General features: G+C 41.9%; 1 protein-coding gene across 1 annotated transcript in view; it reads left to right on the top strand.

Annotated features, from left to right (window-relative positions):
• LOC118589709 (ATP-binding cassette sub-family A member 8-A-like) overlaps positions 1–16,991 on the top strand; it is a 72,373-nt gene extending 55,382 nt beyond the window's left edge. Inside the window, exons 30-39 of the mRNA XM_036197216.1 lie at positions 938–1,055; positions 2,769–2,860; positions 10,144–10,304; positions 10,740–10,815; positions 11,209–11,303; positions 11,975–12,094; positions 12,331–12,471; positions 14,192–14,271; positions 16,042–16,097; positions 16,252–16,991. Coding sequence (XP_036053109.1) covers positions 938–1,055; positions 2,769–2,860; positions 10,144–10,304; positions 10,740–10,815; positions 11,209–11,303; positions 11,975–12,094; positions 12,331–12,471; positions 14,192–14,271; positions 16,042–16,097; positions 16,252–16,350 — 1,038 coding nt within the window. The 3' untranslated portion in view covers positions 16,351–16,991. The remainder of the gene's footprint in view (positions 1–937; positions 1,056–2,768; positions 2,861–10,143; positions 10,305–10,739; positions 10,816–11,208; positions 11,304–11,974; positions 12,095–12,330; positions 12,472–14,191; positions 14,272–16,041; positions 16,098–16,251) is intronic.
• Positions 16,992–17,432: the final 441 nt, after the last annotated feature.

Genomic DNA, 17,432 nt, shown 5'->3' with positions numbered 1-17,432 from the left:
ACCCAAATGTTGGAAGAAAAGCCTGAAGTGTTAAGGAACACATGCTTAGAAAAGAGATAGAAGGCAGCGAATGAGAAGTTACAGTTTTCTGAAAAATTCAGAAACTATGTAGGCATGTTCAGGGGCCTTTACACAGCTGTACCCTGTAAGCTCCTGTGCTAGGAATGAGGGTTCTTGGAGGTGTCAGGGTAGTACAACATCTCATCAAGGAGGTAATTGTTACACCTTTCTCTCTAGCATGGCTTACGATGATGAGCCCACCTTCCCAGGGGTGGGCCCCTGGCCAAGTAAAAGACCTACCCCAGCTGGAATGTTGAGAGACTCTATTCTATTGACCATACATTTTTTACTCTAATGATTGTTCCCAAACTGATACAAACACTCACCACCCACAGAGTAATATTCAAGATGTTCTGTACGATAAGGTACATGATTATCACTTTAAAACCAAAGGTAAATGACAGGCTTTATTATACTTGTTTCTGTTTTATTTTATTTTATAATAGATCTTTTCCTTCAGTGAACTCAATAAAGCCAGTGAGATGAGAAATCAAGTCTCTTTGAAGGCTAAAAATTCATCCTTAAATGTAAAACAATAAAAAAATTATATTATTTTAAAACATTATTAAATTTGAGATTAGTGGATTTTAGGTAAAATTTGCAGTTGCAGATGTGTTTCAAAAATATTTTATAATATTACTAAAACATAAGGAAAGTACTTCTTTCTTGCTGTGTTCCCATGTCAATGCAAAGACAGCTCTAGGTATTCAAACTATCTATTCATTGGACATCAGTGAGATTACATAGATAATAGTCGTGCTAATTGGAAATAGTAATAATAGTAGAAATACCAAGGCCAACCTAAGTTGGTTTTAAGACACTACATGTAGATTTATACTTTTAACCATCATTCACTGGCATGTCTTGTTGCTTACAGAAGCCAGCCATCATTGCCAGCTGTCTTCGCAAGGAGTACAAGCAAAAGAAGAAATGCTTTGGTTTCAAGAGCAAGAAGAAGATCGCAACGAGAAATATCTCTTTCTGTGTTCAAAAAGGTTGGACAGAGGTTCTGCTCAGAAGCACCCTCCAAATGTTAGAGTCCTTGTCCCTTCTGCATGCTTCAGAAGCTGTGCTATTTCTTTTTTTCACAGTGGAGTGATCTTGACATCTCACCCCCCCATTCACTCCTCATAGTGGGTAAGGCCTCCCTTGGGTGGTCAATACAGGCTGGCATACCAACTTGGGACAGGACTAAGCCCGTCCCCACTGCATCAAGGTTGAGTAAGTAATCTCATCATAGGGAATGGGCTCTAAAAAGCCAGTTCATGTACCCAGGATAGGTCCTGGTCCCATTGCCACAGGCCCCACAAACAGATCGACTGTCAACACGACTGTCACCACATTCAGAGGGCCTAATCCAATCACATTCAAGCTCCCCAGCTTTCAGTCCAGAGTCTGTGAGCTCCCACTAGCTTGGGTCAGCTGTCTCTGTGGTTTTTCCCATCAGGATCTTAACTCCCATTTGCTCCTATAATCCCTCCTCCCTTTCTTCAGCTGAGCTCCAGGAGCTCAGCTAAGTGCTTGGCTGTGGGTTTCTATATCCACCCTGATATCTTGACCACAGGGTAAGAGGAGCCTATTTGCTGAGTGAGGCTTATTGCTACATATCTTACTCTGTGTACTTGTGAGTGGGTTGGGTTTCTTTCTCAGTGCGTTCATTATTGATGTATAGAAAATCTACTGGGAGCTGGAGAGATGACTCAGTAGTTAAGACCACTTGCTCTTACAGAGGACCTGCATTTGGTTACTAGTACCCACATAGTGTCTCATAACCATCAGTAATTCCAGTTATGGGGGATCTGACACCCTTTTCTGACCTCTGCAGTCACCTGGCACTCATGTGATGCACAGGTATAAATGCAGACTAAACACCCATACAAATAAAATAAAATAAATCAATTTAAAATGAGAAGATAAGCTACCCATTTTGTATGCTGATTTCCTATCTTATTACTCTCATCTTCTTGTGAAACTTTTAGAGATTTTCTATGTATAGAATCATATTATTGGCTAACAGGGATGATTTGATTGCTGACTTTTTGCCCATAGGCTTTTTATTTCTTTTTTTTTTTCTATTTTTATAGCTGAGGATTGAACCCAGGGCCTTGCACTTGCTAGGCAAGTGCTCTACCACTGAGCTAAATCCCCAACCTGGCTTTTTATTTCTTATATGATTGCTATGGTTGAGATTTTTGTAAAATGTGGAATAAGAAGAGTAAAAGTGGACACCCAATCCTTTTCCTGATATTAGAACCAGGTTTTATAGTTTTCTCCATGAAATACGTTTACTAAGGGTTTTTAACATGTAGTCTTTATTATGCCTGAGCAGGATCCTTCAAAAGATTTATTTTGTTTTTATGTGTATATTGTGTGTCTATGTGTGGGTATGTGCATTTGTGAGAGCAGATACTACCAGATTGAGATTGAACATCAGATTCTCTGGAGCTCGATTTAAAAGAGGTTACGAGATGACTGCTGTGGGTACTAAGAGCCAGGATCAGGTCCTCTACAAGGGCAGCACACCCTCTTAACTGCCAAGCCATCTCTCCATCCCTGCATTATCCTCTTTTTATTTTATTCAGATCCTTTCATGCAACGTGACAATGAAAACTATGAAATTGTATTTCAGATACATCCCATAGCATTTATCACACAGTGAGATTTGTAATAGTCACCACCATTACATTAATGTGTCTTCTTTTTCTCAGGTGAGATTGTAGGATTATTGGGACACAATGGAGCTGGTAAAAGCACATCCATTAAGATGATAACTGGAGAAGCAAAACCAAGTGCTGGACAGGTAGGTAGATGAGATGTAGTGTTTTATATAACAGTATCCAGATGACAACTTGAAAAATATTACTCAAAGTTTTTAAAATATTATATTGAATTACAAACAAGTTCTTGCTTTAAGTGGCACAGATACTAGTCATTCAGTGGGGATTTTTTTGATTCTTTGATAATTTTGTGTGTGTGTGTGTGTGTGTGTGTGTGTGTGTGTGTGTGTGTAATTCATTTTTATTGTATTCAGCACCCATTGACCTTTCCCATCCACTTCCCTCCCATACCAAGACTCTTTCTATTCCCCAAAAGTCCCCTCCTACTCCATTTATTTTTGTGACATGTTAAATTTCATTAGGGTTGCTTGCATCAGCATGGGCAAGGGTATATTTACCAGAGTATGAACAACTTACCAGTAGCTACTCCACTGGCTGCTATTACCTGCCAGTAGTCTCTCAGGAAGAGGAAATGTTGACAGGTCCAATAGTACACAGGCCTTGTGTAGGTAACTACCACTGCCATGAGTTCATGGGTGCAAAGCCCACGTCATAGCCAGGAGTTCACAGCACTCCACTCCACCCTAGGACTCATATATTCTGTTTTCCTCTTCTTCAATGTTCCCTGAGCCTTGGAGGATGTGACATAGGTATTCCATTCAGGTGTGAGCACTTAAGAATCACTTAGTGTCAACAATTATGAATCTCATCCCACTGCAAAAAGAGCCTTCTTTGACCAAGGCTGAGAGCATCACTAATCTCTGAGTATAAACATAAATGCTTAGAAGCCATCTGGGAATGCTTTGAAACTATTTTTTAACCTATGAGTCCATGAAGAAAGAATCTAACTATTCATCCTCAGAATAGTAATCATTATGAAAATCTTGATGGATTCTGTTTGTTGGACCACATAATCCATTCATTATCATTTTAAATGAACATTAGCATTTAACATGCTACTGCTCAATCATGAATAGAAATGTTTAAAACAGAAGCTCTTATTTACTCGTCTTCATGAAGTGCTATTACCAATTCATAAACCTTGGAATGTAAACAATTGGACTAAAAGTTTTCCAAATGCAAATTCAATAAGGTGCTTTCTAGAGCAGCAGAAAGTTAAGAAGCATGAGTGTAAAACTGAATTGTTTGCCAGCTCATCACTTCTCTCAAAAGAAAACAGCCAGGCAAAGGAAGTTCAGAATTAGCCAAGAGAGGTGATCACAGGGAAGAGAAACAAGATCATTCTCCTTCCCCCCAGTTACATGGCAGAACTGCTTTAAAAAGTGTTCAAGGCAGAAATCTGTGTAGTTATGCTAGCAGAGAGTGTTGGTGGCCAAGCCAGAGAGGAAGAAGAGAGACAGGGATATAACTGTCAAACACTCCATGTGTAGGGAGGAGAAACTTGTGTTCATGGTCCCTCTGAAGCTGTGGTAGATGAGAAAATCAGACGCCAGTCTCTGTAATGTCTATAGCATAGCCAACCCTAACTAGACTCCCCTCTTGGTTTTTTGAGACAGGGTTTCTCTGTGTAGCTTTTCGCCTTTCCTGGAACTCACTTGGTAGCCCAGGCTGGCCTCGAACTCACAGAGATCTGCCTGCCTCTGCCTCCTGAGTGCTGGGATTAAAGGCGTGCGCCACCACCACCCAGCTCTGGACTCCCCTCTTTAACTACAGCTGCCCTTCCTTGCCACTTACTACCTGACCTGTACTTCAGTGAAGTTCTATATTATAAAAGGGGGGAAGGGGAAGGAAGATGGCTGTTCATTGGTGCATTGGAATGAAATCTTTTGCATTGTAAGGAAGCTGTAAATCTATGGCCAACTGTTTGAGTGTTGTGAAATGGGTTTAATCAGAGCAGCCAGTATGATTGTTTTCAACCACATTATTCTCCAGATTAACTACTTCAGTGACTTCTCTGCTCTGTGACTGACAAGTCGCCTTTAACTTGTCTTTCAAGTGGTTTCAAGAGCTGCTTTTCATGTACATTCAGAACTTCTGTCCCTGTGTCCTTCTTCACCCTGCTCTTGCCACTTATTCTGTCCTCTGGGTTTAGCCAAGGATACATCCAACTTCATCTCTCTACAGGGCTTTGCTCCTGCTGTTTGATCTGCTCCAAATTTGTTCCCCCCAGTCCTGTCCCCAGCCAGTGACTTCTCCTCTCCTTACATGGCCATTTCTCAGGCAGACAGAGTCTTAAACCATCCAACCTTAAGTCCTATTCCTGTTAGTCTCCATCCCAGACTCCTGGAAACTTCCAATCAAAAGACTATATTTTCACATTTATTATTTGCTGACCACATTACAGAGTGGAGGCATCATATGGGCATGGATACTGGTGAGACTGATCTGCATTCTGGACAAAGAAGGACCTGGGACATAGAAGGAATGCAAAAACAAATGCCATAGTTGGCAGGATAATGATCTGCATGAGGCAAGAAGGAAACTCAGTTCAATAGGACTTAGCCAGTGTTAGTTCAAACATCTAGAGTTATCAGAATTTTCCCAAGGGTCTGCCCTGAGAAAATCCTTCCCAGGGTCCTAGGAAAGATGCTATGTCCGGTATGGGGTTATCTGAGGGAAAAGAATCTCTTTCATCCATTTACTTTATTTCCCTGTAACAAACTTCTATCTACATAGCTTCAGTTCTATCCTGACACTCAGTTCCTCTCTGTCCCTTCTTTTCTGTCCTCATAGTTTTAGTAAGCCCCTATGCTGTCGATTGCATCTTTGTCTTTAATTCCTTCATTCTCCATCTTTCCTCTTTCTTTTTCCTCTCCTGACCTGATTCACTCACAATCTACAAAAAAAACTTTTCTTTGCTCCTTGGCCTGAGCCACACCCTACAAAAGATCTGCCTTGTTCCTTTCTCTCTGGCCACACAACTCTGCTTGTCCTAGGAATTCTGCTCCAGTCTTTACTGCATCTGGTTATGCAAAAAGCCCTATTATCCTGAGTGAATAGCTCTGCAGAGATCTGAAGGCAAGGGATGGTCTGAGCTTATTTTGCATAAGAAACAAAGCTATACATCTACAGTCTGCCTGTCTCGTAGGCACCGTAGGGGTGTTACCTAGTAGATTAGCAGTAGGTCTGAGAAGCTTATTCTATCTGCCATATGACCTAGTAGTATATGAACGCATAAGAATTTCATAACAGAAGACAGCTGATATATAGTAAAAGCTGAATAACAACCAAATATTCCTTGATAAATGGTTTCCTTCTTGAAGGACTCCTTGATTGATCAAGGTATAGCTTATTATATACAACTGGATTCCTATTTCATATTCTCATGGCCTGTGACATAGAGTGTTTCCCTGAGTGATTTATTTTTTACATATTTAAGTACAGTAAAAATTTTGAAAAAAGTTTTCTCATGATAATTATCACAATAAAGTTTAAGATATGACTATATCAAAAATATTTTATTTATTTAGTTGCCATATTAGACAATTAAATTAAGGTACTTTATTATAATGTAAAAGTATTTGAGATCTCAGCCATAATGCCAAGATGCCATAAATCTTGTATGGTTCATTTCTCTTTTTCTTTTTAAAACACAATTAGCTAGAGAGAAAGACTGACACATCCCTGCCTTGCCTACTTGGTAAGTTCCAGAAACCCAAAAACCAAAGTAGGATCTGAGGCAACAGCTCAGTTAGTAAAGAACTTGCTATACAAATATGAGGACCTGGGTTCAGATCCCCAGTACTCACATAAGGAGCTGAGCATGGCAGTAAGCATCAATAATCCCACCACTGAGAAGGTAGAGACAGGTGAGACCATCCTAGCTGACTCAGTGAACCAAGGTTCAGATCTTATCTCAGAAAACAGTTGGAGAGCAGTTGAGAGGGCCATCCAACACTGACTGACACATGCACACACCCACACGAAAACTTACAAACATTACACATAAGCACATATAACACAAACACAAAGAAAATGTGGACAGTGATTGAGGAATGATAATCTAGATTGTCCTCTGGCCACCCAATGCGCTCCCCCCCCCACACCTATACATATAAACACACATGCACACAAATGAGTAAAAATAATTAGGGCTAGAGAGATGGCTCAGTGGGCTAAGCACTTGCCACACAAGCGTGTGGACCCAGAACACACCTAAAGCTGGGGGCTGTAGAGCACAATCACAGTACTCATACTGCAAGATGGAAGGCAGAAAGGAGAACACCAGGAAGCTCACAGGCCAGCTAGCCTGGGTGCACAGTGGCAAACAAGAGACCCTGTGGTGGTATTTTGTCCACCCTAATAAACTTATCTGGGGTCAGAGACAGAACAGGCACAATATTAAACATGAGGATAGGCAGTGGTAGCACACTCCTTTAATCCTAGCATTCCAGAGGCAGAATCCATTTAAAGCAGAAAGATATATAAAGCATAAAGACCAGAAACTAGAAGCAATTGGCTGGCAAAGCATTTGGCTAGTTAAGCTTTTAGGCTTTGGAGCAGCAGTTCAGCTGAGATCCATTCTGGATGAGGACTCAGAAGCTTCCAGTCAGAGGAAAGAGGATCAGCTGAGGAACTGATGAGGTGAGGAAGCTGTGGCTTGTTCTGCTTCTCTGATCTTCCAGCATTCACCCCAATAACTGGCCTCAGGTTTGCTTTTATTAATAGGAACTTTTAAGATTCATGCTACATCTGGCGCCCATCACTGAATCTAACTGTAAAAAGAAAAAGGGGAAGATATAAAAATGACAAAAGGTAGACTACTGAATCTATTTTGAAAAGAAAAAAGATAGATTATAGATATGATAAGATAAAAAGGTCAATTTTTTAATCTACTTTTAAAAAGGAACTACTTGTTTTTAATAGGATAAGTAATGAAATTTTTTGTCTGAGTTTATCAAATGTTACTGGACTGGACATTATTAATATATATAATGGAGGTTTTTGTCTGAATCTTTCAAATGTTAATGGACTAGACATTTGTTAATGTAATTCTTGACAGTATATATTGTATATATTAATTGGATAGATTTCTTGTATTAGTTATAAGCTTTCTTTAATTTTAGACAAAAAAGGGAGAAATGTGGTGGTACTGTGTTGCCCAAAATATTGTGCGCCCTAATAAACTTATCTGGGGTCAGAGACGAACAGCCACAATATTAAACATGAGGATAGGCAGTGGTAGCACACTCCTTTAATCCTAGCATTCCAGAGGCAGAAATCCATCTGTTCATGAATAACAGCCAAGCATGGTGACTCACACCTTTAATCCCAGGGAGTGATGGTAGAAAGCAGAAAGATATATAAGGCATAAAGACCAGAAACTAGAAGCATTTAGCTGGCTAAGCTTTTAGGCTTTGGAGCAGCATGGTTCAGCTGAGATTCATTCCAGTCTGAGGAAACAGGATCAGTGAGGTAGCTATGGCTTGTTCTGCTTCTCTGGTCTTCCTCAGCATTCACTCCAATAACTGGCCTCAGGTTTGCTTTTATTAATAAGAACTTTTAAGTTTCCTGCTACAAGACCCTAATCTTATGTGAGGAAGAAGGTGAGGGATGACGCTTGCAGGTGTCATGCATGTGCCCACACTCACACACACTCACATACACACGACGTTTAAAAATATTAATTGATCTTTAAAAACTTTTAACTGACATCACAACTGGACATCTTCATGAGATATGATGTGATGTTTTGACATGCTTACAACATGGAATGAGTAAATCAGGCTAATTAACAAATCAGCGATTTCACAATACTTAACACTTTTCTAGTATGTGCTTGCAATCATCATCATTCTGTGCAATAAATCCCTAGAGCTCACTCTGCCTTTCTAAATGAAACGGCTGATTTACATCCATCTCTTCCCCTTCCTTTTATGCCTCTTCTTCCAACCTCTGGTGCCCATCATTCTACTTTCTACTGTTGCAAGTTCAACTTATTCCAACTGCATGTGCATATTAATCAGGTCAAGCAGTGTCTGTCATCTGTCTTACTTCGCATCCCACATTAGCATGGTTAGTTTTTGTCAACTTGACACAGACTTAGACATATTTGGGAAGAGGCAATCTCCTCTGAGGAATTGCCACCATCAGACTGCACTGTGGGCATGTATGTGGGGGCATTTTCTTGATTGCTCATTGATGTAGAAGGGCCCATACCACTGCCAGCAGTACCACATTTGGGTCTAGACTGTATAAGAAGGGTAACTGAGCAAGCGGGGGAAGTAAGCCACTAAACAGCGTTCCTCCGCAGTTTCTGCTTCAGTTCCTGCTTCCAACATCCTATATTGAGTTCCTGTCTTGACTTCCTTCAAGAATGGACTGTGATTGGAAGTACAAGCCCAACAAACCCTTTCCTCCTCAAGTTGCTTTGGACCAGTGTTTTATCACAGCAATAGAAAGCAAAGCAGAGCGTATTTTCTAGGCTCATCCATGCTGTCACAGACAAAAGGAGACCCTCACATTTTAAAGGCTGAAAGTATTTTGTTGTGTCTATTATCAACATATTTGAAAATCCATTAACCCCTTAATGGACATTTGGTTGATTTCATATCTTCTCTATTGCAACAAAGAACACACAAGACTGAAAAATGTCATTTTGGGGGAAAAAAGGGTAGGGGGAAAGCTTTCAATCACTTTGGAAACATCCCAGGAAGTACCATTTCCCAGTCATTCCTCAGCTATGTTTTTGAGGAGACATTGCACTATTTTCTGTAACTGACTATACTAGCATGCATTTGCACCGACCCTGCACCAGAGTTCCATTTCTTCAACTCCTCATCATTTAACTTTTCCTCTTTTTGATAGTAGCCTTTCTAACGGATATGAAGTGATAGCTCATTGTGGTTTTGTATTTGTGTGTGTGTGTGTGTGTGTGTGTGTACATGTTCATTTGTGAGCATGTATATGGAACCCAGAGGCTGATGTTGGATGTCTTCCTCAACAACTCTCTTTTTCTGATACTTTCTTCCCATGAACCTGGGCTTACTGGTTTACAAAGCCTGGCTGATCATCAAGTCCCAGGGACCTTTCTGTCACTGTCTACCCAGCTTTGGGATTACAGGCATGCCTTGCTGCTGCACCCGTAGTGTTGATGTTGAGGATTGGATTTGGTTCCTTGTGCTTTTCAGCAAGTGCTATCCCGACTGAGTCATTTCTCAGCCCCTGGCTGAGGTTTTTTCATTCCCCTGTGGATCATTCTCTGACATAAGATGATGTGACACCTTTGTATACTCTTGAGTTCATGTATTCATTCTCTGAATGAACGCTTTCTCCTTTGTGGGATTATCACTGAATGTGGTTACAACACAGTGTGAGATCCCTGACAGTGACCTGTTATCTGTAGGTGCTGCTGAGAGGGGACAGCAGAGGGGACACCCCGGGGTTCCTGGGGTACTGTCCTCAGGAAAACGCTCTGTGGCCCAGCCTAACGGTGAGGGAACACCTGGAGATACTTGCCGCCGTGAAGGGGATGAGCAAAGGTTATGCTGCAGTGGCCTTTGCAAGGTACACAGGGGTCTGTACCTGTTTGCTTCTGTCCTGAGTGATGGGGGAAGGCCAGAGGTAGCCACTTCCACAGACATCTAGGGTAGGAGGCCTATTGCTTACCTAGGTGGGGTGGAGGGAATTTCCAAAGTTTTCTTCACTTTCATTTTAAGCATGGAGAGAAAATGGTTAGTATTCAGTGGTAAATGATTGAGTGTATTTAACACTTAACTATAAACTAAATTGCAGAAATATTTTAACACTGTTCTAATAGTTTTACAAGAGTTAGGGGGACTCACAACCTTTATCATCCTATCCCTGTTGAATGTTCCCGTGTGTTTCCTGAACAACCTGCCTGGGCCCCACTCCTCCATCTTGCACAGGCTCAGCACCCCACCCTTCCATCATCTCTCTCCATTGTGGAATGGACTGTGATGCTCCACTGTCTCTCTTCAGGTTGGCAAATGTGCTCAAGCTACAGGAGCAGATGAAGGCTCCTGTGAAGACGCTGTCAGAGGGAATGAAGAGAAAGGTACATGTAGGGCTCCATTGTTGCTCTGGGCACACTCAGGCTGGTGCTCTACTGTTGCTCTGGGCACACTCAGGCTGGTGCTCCATGTGAGCACACTCAGGCTGGTGCTCCACTGTTGCTCTGGGGACACTCAGGCTGGTGCTCCACTGTTGCCCTGGGCACACTCAGGCTTGTGCTCCATGTGAGCACACTCAGGCTGGTGCTCCTCTGTTGCTCTGGGCACACTCAGGCTGGTGCTCCACTGTTGCTCTGAGCACACTTCAGGCTGGTGCTCCATGTGAGCACACTCAGGCTGGTGCTCCTCTGTTGCTCTGGGCACACTCAGGCTGGTGCTCCACTGTCGCTCTGAGCACACTCAGGCTGGTGCCAGACAAGCTGTTCCTCTTGTTGCAGCTGTGTTTCATGCTGAGCATCCTGGGGAACCCATCCGTGGTGCTTCTGGATGAGCCGTCGACTGGGATGGACCCTGAGGGGCAGCAGCAAATGTGGTAAGATGCTGCTACCATCAAGGCTCAACCATGGCTGATGGGGAGTTCAAGAACTTTATCAGCATTGCTAGACAAACAAACTGTGGCCAGCACCATCCATGTCCTTAAAACCCAGCATTTTGGGAGAAAACATGCAAACATTTCTTGATGGTTTACAATCCTGTTCATTGGAGGGGAAATAAGCTTTGTTGAATCTAATCCTTGTCCAGTTTTAACCTGTTTGATCAAGCTTGTGGCTGTAAAAGGGCTGGTGTTAGTACAGACAGAGACTCTAATCCTGGCCGGAAGATCTGCTTTATCACACAGCTCACAAGGTCTGGGTTCCCGCCTGCTGTCACTATGCACACTCCCTGCGTTGCTCCTCAACCCAGAAGGTTCCCAGGAGGGCACTGCTCATCTCTGTCTGTCCTCCCTATCTGCCTCATCAACAGTTCCTTTCTCCTGGGAATGGTCTCTTTTAAGTGTCCTTCAAAGTGTTTTCTCACAGCAGCCGCTGACGCATGGCCAATGTTTTCCCTGGGAACTGACTTGACAGTCCTCTTCCTCTGTGATCCCATCTTTCCTAGTCTGCACTGTTGTTTCTCAGCTCTGCCTTGTGGAATTTCCTCTCTGTGATATCCAGAAGAGCTGGAGGATTGCCACTCATCACATTTTTTCTCTCGACAATATAGGAAGGTCATCCGGGCCACCTTTACAAACACAGAGAGGGGCGCCCTCCTGACCACACACTACATGGCAGAGGCGGAGGCTGTGTGTGACCGCGTGGCCATCATGGTGTCTGGAAGGCTGAGGTGGGTGCCTGTTTTCATCCCACACTTACCCACTCTGTGATGAGCAGAGGAAACAAGTTTGTTTCTAAGCAAATCGGCATTTCTGGGAAAGAGCTGGAGCTGTGTCACTTCTCTCCTAAACAGTGGTGGAACTCTGGTTTGGGGTGGGGTGACCAACAGGAAGCCTGGGTATAGTCACAGGCACTCTTCCGACATCTGTCTGTCTTGTGCCTTTGTAATGCCTGTTCCTGCTCCAGATGTATTGGATCCATCCAACACCTAAAGAGCAAATTTGGCAAAGATTACCTGCTGGAGATGAAGGTGAAGACCCTTGCGCAGGTGGAGTCCATCAACACGGAGATCATGAGGCTTTTCCCCCAGGCCGCTCGGCAGGAAAGGTAAACACAGTTTCTGTGTGTGTGTGTGTGTGTGTGTGTGTGTGTGTGTGTGTGTGTGTGTATGCATGTGTGTGTGCACGTGCATGTGTGTATGCATGTGTGTGTATGTGTGTGTGTGCACATGCATGTGTGTGTGCACATGCGTGTGTGTGTGTGTGTGTGTGTGTGTGTGTGTGTGTAAGCCAGAAGTCAATGTCCCTTGCCTTCCACTATCTTATCATTTGAAACAGTATCTTTCTCTGAGCCTGAGCTCAGCATTTGGCTACAGTGGCTTGCCAGCAAGCTCTAGGGATCAGCCTGTTTCTGCCCAGCCCTCCCTACCTCCAATCAGTTCTGGGATTACAGACACACTTAGCCACATCCAGTTTTCCTGAGTTCTGAGTTCTGAACCTAGGTCCTCATGCTTACATGGCAGGCACTTTCCTGACTGAGTCATTTCCCCAGTCCACACTTCCTGTTTGTAATACGGCAAAGTATACCCACTTTCCCTGAGGCTTGGTATACACTATGGGTCATGTTTATACTGTAAGAAAACCACAAAGAGATCCCTGAATTGTGGGTACCACTAGAAATGTAATAGAGAACAAAGGGCTGATTGTGAATCTGAGGTCACCTGTGTGTGACCCTACTATGTGCCAGGTCCTGTCCTGGTCTTGGGTTATCCAATTGTCATCCTGATTTTTAAAAGTAAGTACTGTTTTAAGCAAGCCAACATTCATGGGTAAGAGTTGGAACTGCCACTTCCCTACCTAACAGTGAGAGACTCCAGATGTCTGTCTATGGTGGAGCAGCAACCCAAGCGTGCTCACAGGTCCTTTCCCACACTTGTCTTGTGTCTTTGTAATTCCTGCTGCTGCTCCAGATACATTGGATCAATCCAACAACTGCAGAACAAATTTGGCAAAGAAGATACGCTGGATGAATCACTTGGGTAAAGAGTCAGTGTTTATAGGAATGCACTAACTGTATTTCATTTGTGTCTTTACTAATGGAAGCAACAGAAGCTTCATACAGACACAAGTGAGGTCGCAATGACAAAGGTGGCTGATGACAAAACAAGGTGCCACTCCTGTTTTTATTACAGGTTTATAAGAGCCCTAATTCTGTATAAACTACCTCACACAGACATAATAAATAGATACTTGAGGCGAAATACTGTAATGAAAGGAAGTTATTTCAAAAGTCCTTTGAAATCAACTCAATCTGTTCTGATTATGTGTCGACAACAGGTAGCTAAATACATACCTGAGCAGCAATTGATGAACTCTGGGCCCTTCTGAAGAAAACTTGATTTCACTTCCTGAGAGCTTTCCTTTGCTTTCAGAAATCCTTTTGCATGAGAAGAACATTGAGAGTTGAAGGAGGGTGCCTGAATGTGGGCTCTGTCCTAAAGAGGCCTGCATTTCCTACCCAGTTTGGAAATTCTAGAAAGCTATAAGGTGGTAGAAGGAGCCTGAGTTCCCAGTGTTGAGACTGGGTGGGAAAGACCCGTCTCAAAATGTTGCTTAGACTGGCCCTACATGTGTCCTTCCAAGGAGTCCAAGATACTGAACCAGCTCTCAGCCTTCTTTCTCTGCCTTCCTTCTTGTCAACTGGCCTGCCTCAATGGGGTCACTCTCAGAAATTCAATCGTGCCAAAGAGTTTATGAAAAGAAACAGTGAACACCATACATGTTGATCTACATGCTTAGAGAACAACCTAGCCCTCCTTTCTTCCCAGGTACTCTTCTCTGATGGTCTACAAACTACCCAGGGAAGATGTGCAACCCTTATCCCAAGCCTTCTTCAAATTAGAGACGGGTAAGAAGCTAGTTAGAGATGAAACTCTAAGAGCAAATAATTCCAAACCTTAAAAGAACCCACAGTGGTGAGAAATTGAATTGGAGCATTCTGTGCTAAATGTAAACATTCAAAGTTCATTTTAAAAAAGAGAAGCAGAAAACTAAGGAGGTAAGGTTGTTCTGTGTGGTTGTGTGCGTGACAAGGGTTGTTGCTTTTACTTTTGTTTAGTATTTTTATTTTATTTCTTTTACTTTATACATAAGACAAAACTCACTACACTTTGAAGGTTACATTATTTTAGACATAAAATCTATTTCACTTCAGAGATCATATTAAAAGTGTAGAATTTCCAAGTAAGTTTTATTTTATTGGCTCAGGCCAGTAATGATCTATAAATTCTTATATGAGTGTGAGCAATCCGGTATCCATTGGTGGGCATTAGTGTAAATGTGAACACACTGTATGCACCCCTCTAGCAGAGTTTTCTGTTGTCACCTTTTGGTTTTCCTTGTCTGCTTGCATGACTTACCCCAGGAGCCCTTTGTTCGTAAAGCTCAATGACATCTCCTCTTGCCTGTCACCCACCCTACTAAGGAAGCCATCTCCTGTCCCATAGATATCTTCTGGTTTCTGCTGGCTATATCCAAAGCTGTCTTAGATGTACCTTCTTTCTAGATTGTCTAGATATAGCACCTAAACTTTCTGGGTATGTGATCCTTCTTGTACTCCTAAGATTAACATTACTGCCAGGATTATTCTAAGATTTTTTTTAGTGGCATCTTTCCACTAAAAATTAGTATACCATTTATAATGACTGGGACTGTCTTTCTGTATAAATTGATTAAATAGAGAGTTTTCAATGCTGTGGTGGCTTGTTAGATAAGCTTTGAGGTTATCTCTGTGCCTTTCTTTTCTTTTTTCCCAAAATATCTTCCACTACAACCTACTTCTGTGCCAAGTCTACTGAATCAATAGTTCACATTAGGGGAAGAATGTTGTCTTTGCTTTTTTAGGGCCTGACACCCAGCTCCCAAATAAATCACACATCAAGGCTTTTTTTTTTTTAATTTAAAAATATTTTTCTTTCCTTTTATGTACTGACCCCATTCTGCCTCCCTCTCCTTCTCCTGTTCCACTCCCTCCCCCACCTATCCCCAACCCACCTTCATCCCCTCTTCATAGAGGGTAAGGCCTCCCTTGGGTAGTCAATATAGGCTGGCATAGCAACTATAAGTGCCCGGCCTTAGCTTGGCTTGTTGCTAGCCAGCTTTTCTTAACTTAGCTCATCTGTCTTTGGCCTCTGGGCTTTTCCCATTCTCTTACTTCTGTAATCTTTTACTCTGTGGCTTGCGGTGTAGCTGGATGGCTACCTCCTAGAGTCCTCCTCCTTCTCTCACTCCTAGCTTCTTCTCCCAGATTTCTCCTTCTTTATATCTTCTCTCTGCCTGCCAGCCCTGCCTATCCTTTCTCCTGCCTTACTATTGGCCATTCAGTTCTTTATTAGACAATCACAACAATTCAACACAGGCACAGTAACACAACTTCATAGTGTCCCATGATGCAGATCTTAAAAACTGCACAGCCTACAAATGTAGTGCTGGCCCTTTCCCCTCCAAATCTAAGCAAACATTGTGCATATTTCAGTTGTGTCACATGCTCATAAAAAGAATGTCTGTCACTTTGTTTAATGGTTCCCTGCAATTTGCTGCTATTTTTGCCTTGTGATGATTTAGTAAATATACAAGACTTAACATACAAGAGTCCTGACATATGGCCATCCTTATACAGTTAAACAGAGCTTTGACCTGGAGGAGTACAGCCTCTCACAGTCCACCCTGGAGCAGGTGGGTCAATTTCAGTGGCTTTTGTTTACAAAGATTAAATGCATGGTCTTTGAACTCAGTGTTATAAGAAGCAATATGGTCTTAGCGCTCTCTCTCTCTCTCTCTCTCTCTCTCTCTCTCTCTCTCTCTCTCTCTCTCTCTCTCTCTCTTCCAGGTCTTCCTGGAGCTTTCCAAGGAGCAGGAGCTGGACAGTTTTGAAGAGGAACTTGATCTCTCAGTAAAGTGGAAGCTCCTCCCACAGGATGAGGCTTAACACTGAAATTTTTAGCTATGAATGTTTTCTCTTCCAGCAGATTAAAGTAATTTTGTCTTTAATGCTACATATTCATCGTTGATAAAGAAATCATTGACCATGGAGGCAGACACGGCTGATTAGCTCATGAATGTGAATGGAAGCTTTTATAAATGGGATTAGTGATAATAAAAAAGAACCATTGAACCAGCTCATTCTCTACAAATTTTCTCTATATTGTCATCATTTTAACACACATTAATTGTATGCATTAGTAAGTTTCACTGTGCCATTTCAGTGCATGTGTATACTGTGCACAAAGGGCACCCATCCTCTTTCCTGTCCACCATCCTTCCCTCGGGACCCTTTGTAGTCCTTTATGTCCTTCTACTTTCAGATATTTTGTTTTGTGTCTTTCAACACATAAGAGAAAACATGCACTTCTTGACTTTGTGTCTGGCTTGTTTTGCTCAGCAAGATGCGCTCCAATTCTATGTATTTTTCCTTCAGATGATGGGATTTCCTTCTTCATTACAGGTTAATGATTCTTCATTGTGTGTAGATATTGTTGCTTTATATCTTCATTTATGATGGGTTTCTAGGCTGATACTATATCTTATGTATTATGAATAGTACCACAATAAACATGAATATGCATGCAATTCTTTTTTAATGTTGACTCACTCATTTTAGACATACACATAAAATCAGAATAAGTAGATCCTATGATAGGGATGTTTTTGGTTTTGGGGAATTTCTATATTGCTTTTCAGAGTGGCTATATTAAAATACATTCCCACCAATACTGTATAAACTGGTTTTTCTCTACATTTTCATCAGCAAGTTAAAAAATTTAATAATGACTATTCCAATTAAGATGAATAGATTCTCATTATAGCTTTGATTTTTATTTCCCATAAGACAAGAATTGATTTTTTAATATATTTATTAGACACTTGTATTTATTCTCTTGGGAAATGACTGTGCAGATTCTTTGTTTATTTTATTGGATTACTTTTAGGTTAGCTGTTCTTTTTAGTTCTTTATACATCAAGGATATTAACCTACAACAGATGAAGAGCTGGCAAATATTTTCTCCCATC

The sequence above is a fragment of the Onychomys torridus genome, chromosome 8 (assembly GCF_903995425.1).
Source record: "Onychomys torridus chromosome 8, mOncTor1.1, whole genome shotgun sequence".
NCBI classification, from domain to species: domain Eukaryota; kingdom Metazoa; phylum Chordata; class Mammalia; order Rodentia; family Cricetidae; genus Onychomys; species Onychomys torridus.
This window is presented reverse-complemented; position numbering and strand designations above follow the sequence as displayed.